Source organism: Neomonachus schauinslandi, chromosome 12 (genome assembly GCF_002201575.2).
Source record: "Neomonachus schauinslandi chromosome 12, ASM220157v2, whole genome shotgun sequence".
Lineage (NCBI taxonomy): Eukaryota > Metazoa > Chordata > Mammalia > Carnivora > Phocidae > Neomonachus > Neomonachus schauinslandi.
Window position 1 is genome coordinate 59,934,306 of NC_058414.1, and position 3,529 is coordinate 59,937,834.

The 3,529-nt window shown below is 42.8% G+C and overlaps 1 protein-coding gene across 1 annotated transcript in view; it reads right to left on the bottom strand.

The window, feature by feature from the left end:
- The window catches only part of SCRN1 (secernin 1), a 35,556-nt gene extending 33,155 nt beyond the window's left edge, over nt 1-2,401 (bottom strand). The window contains exon 1 of the mRNA XM_021689719.1: nt 2,243-2,401. Coding sequence (XP_021545394.1) covers nt 2,243-2,401 — 159 coding nt within the window. The remainder of the gene's footprint in view (nt 1-2,242) is intronic.
- Nucleotides 2,402-3,529: the final 1,128 nt, after the last annotated feature.

The window sequence follows — 3,529 nt, forward strand, 5'->3', positions numbered from 1 at the left end:
CAGTCGGTTAAGTGTCTGTCTTCGGCTCAGGTCATGATCCCAGGGTCCTGGGATCGAGTCCTGTGGCGGGCTCCCTGCTCAGGGGGAAGTTTGCTTCTCCCTCTGCCCCTCACCCTGCTTGTGTTCACTCTCTCACTTTCTGTCTCTCTCTCAAGTAAATAAATAAAATCTTAAAAACATGTATATTTAGGCGTTGCTTACAACATTAAAAAATAAATAAATAAATAAATAAATAAAATAAAACCTAGCATGATCACCAGAGAACCTAGCACTCTTCTCTGCCTCTACAAAAGAAAAGTCCTGAAGTTTAGGGGCTCGGACCCAGTTAGTGGTGCAACATGAGAGGAGAGTGGTGCTGAGAAAGTCCTACGGGAGACAGGCTGTCACTGCCCCAGCCGCACACAATCCATATGCCAAGTCACACTCCGTGCTGCCTGGCTGTGTCACCGCCTCTGCTCAATGCACCTAACGTCAGCAGCTCCTCACAGAGCTCTGTTGCTCTTTGGTGCTGCTTAGTTGCCTTTAAAGGACTGAAACAGATAAAGATTCAGATAAGAAAATAAAACACACGTTGATGAATACCCCTTTAAAACTTAGCACAATTACCAGAAAAAAATCAGTTTATCTCAGAAAGCATAGAACACCAACGAGTAGAGGTTTATGTCAGTGGAAAGAGCTCGTTAATTTACCCGTCCCCAATTTTTTTCTCTATATTCTTCATCCTTTAACAAACAGCTACCATTGAAACACATACACACAAATAAATACACCATAACCAAGAAGTTTATTCCATGAATGCAAAGATGGTTCAATTTATCAGATAAATTGAAAGAAAAAAAAATTAAGTGATTATCTCCATATCACTAAAAAAAAAAAAAAAAAAAAACCTTTAAAAAAATTTAAAACCTATTCTTGAGGGTTTTTTTTTAAACCACGAAAATAAAAATTGATGTATATTTTTAACATGATAAAACTATATAAATCTCAGCCCTAAAGCCAATATCTGAGTGACTGGAGAATCACTAGAGGCTGCCGCACTCAGGTCAGGAACAAGACAAAGATAACCACTACCGCCACTAAATATTAACACTGAATCCAAGCTATCGGCCAATCAGACAAGAAAACAGAAATGTCAGAACAATCAGACTATCTCTGTTTGCACGTGTTGATAACAACAAACCTGGAAAACCCAAAAGGATCAATGATAAAAGCTGACACAACCAATGAAAGAATTTAGTAAAATAGCAGACGATAGAATTGACATAAAATAGCCATCACAAAAGTTTGACAGTACACTCTGGGAATATGGAAAAACAGGCATTGTTCCATTGTTAGTAGAAATGCAAAAGTACACCACCTGTGTGAGGAAATAAGATAATATCCAAAAAAATTACACACTTATTTACTCTGTGGTCCAACAATCCCATTTTAGGTATCTATCCCAGAGAAGGATTGACAAAAACTGATTTGTAAGTACTCAGAATAGGAATTGATGGATAATTTTTTAACATGATACATTACCTAAACCAAGGCCAGATATTGTGACAGATACACCGGGCTATCAGTCCCTTCAAAATACAACAATGTATCTGTAACAACAAAAGACTGGAAAACAACCCAAATGTCCAGCAACATGGGACTGATGAAACCATGATACATCCATAGAATGGAACACTCTGTAGCTCTAAATGAGGAATGAAGAATAGTACCTCTATTACCATATGGAGTGATCTCTAAGATATGTTTTAAGTTGAAAAAAGCAAAGTGGACAGAAGTGTACATGGCACGCAACCATTCATCTAAGAAAAGGGAAAATGGGATAAATGAGTGTGTGTGTGTGTGTGTGTGTGTGTAGTTTATTACATACATAGGTAACTTTTTAAATGGAAGGACAAACCAAAAGAACTTTGAAAACATGGAACATCTATAGGAGAAAAAGTAAGTAGAGTAAATGAGACAAAGCTAGATACCAGACTTCTATGAATACACCTTCTTTTGTACATTTGACTTTGGAACCATGTAAACGTTTTACTTAATTATAAAACAAGGACTACAGCCATGAGTGTAGTATTATTCCCCATGTGATCCTGTTTTTAAGGCCGCGAACAAATCTGCGTGGGCTCAGGAATCAACAGAACCGACAAGCCAGTTCTGGCCGGTGAGCCGACTTAGGGAGAGGTGCGCTGGGCCAAGCCGGAGGAAGGGAATGCGCGCCAAGGAGAGACTGTAACATGGGGCTTACCTCAACCTTGCTCTCCGGTTCATGATCAGCAGCTGAGAAATACATGACCTCCTGAACTTCATCCCTGGGCCGAGCTGAATTTTTCCCAAACACCACCAGCCCGTCCTTAGCACGCGGTGGGAAGGCCACGAAGCAGTAACTTGGAGGAGGGGCAGCCATCCTGCAAAGAGAGAGAGAATGCCAGGGGCGGCCTGGAAGCAGCTGTGACGTGGGACATTCCAACAGTGAGTTCTTCAAACACACTGCACCAGTGAACATCGTCTTCGTATTGAACTGTGTGCAGCTAGCGCATTAAGAGACACCAGCTGGGGGGCTCCTGGGGGGATCAGTCGTTAAGCGTCTGCCTTCGGCTCAGGTCATGATCCCAGGGTCCTGGGATCGAGCCCCGCATCGGGCTCCCTGCTCGGCGGGGAGTCTGCTTCTCCCTCTCCCACTCCCCCTGCTTGTGTTCCTGCTGTCGCTCTCTCTCTCTCTGTCAAATAAATAAATAAAGTCTTTAAAAAAAAAAAAAGAGAGAGATGCCAGCTGGCACGTGAAGCTGGGCGCCCGGAGTAGAGTTACAGAGCCACCAAGACCAGATAGTGTTTAGTACTCCACGGGAGTAAACGAGCTCAGATTTGCCACAAACTGCAGTCAGGGGCAGCCAAAAGCTCAATGACGTAAGAGAAAAGAAAGGAGGTTATTGTTCCCGGCAGAAAACACAAACAGACTGCAATCTGTCACAGTAATAGAAAAATAAATAAATACACTTGTAACAGTGTCCCATGCAAGTGTCTCGGATCTAGAGTTGTGTGGCTTCCACCTAATGGATTTGGGGGTAGTGATGCGGAAATGGGTCTAGAGAGAAAGTGAAAGGATACTCCCCCTATTTTATATATTTTTGCTCTACCTCACTGACATGACGCTCGGGGATCTCTTGGTTTTCCTCCAACCTCTTCAGTGCTCCTGGGCTGGCTCGTTCTCTTCGACCTGGCCACTGAGCTTCCTCACTGCTTTACTCCTCTTTCCTCATTTCACGCTCCTTTCTCTCTGGGAAAGCTCATCCATGCCCATTGGTCACTCATGTGGCTGTGACCTACACAGTCAATCCCAGCTCAGTTCTCTCCTGGAGCTCTGGACTCATAGATCCAAATGCCTTCCTGATACCCAAAGCTGATTTCATCTTCTCCCCCAAACATCCAGAACTCAAAAACTATCTTTATCATCTGCTTCTCTGTTACCTAGCATACCACCAAATTCCACCTGTTGACTTGATCTTCTAAATCCCTTTGGAAACTCGCCACTTCT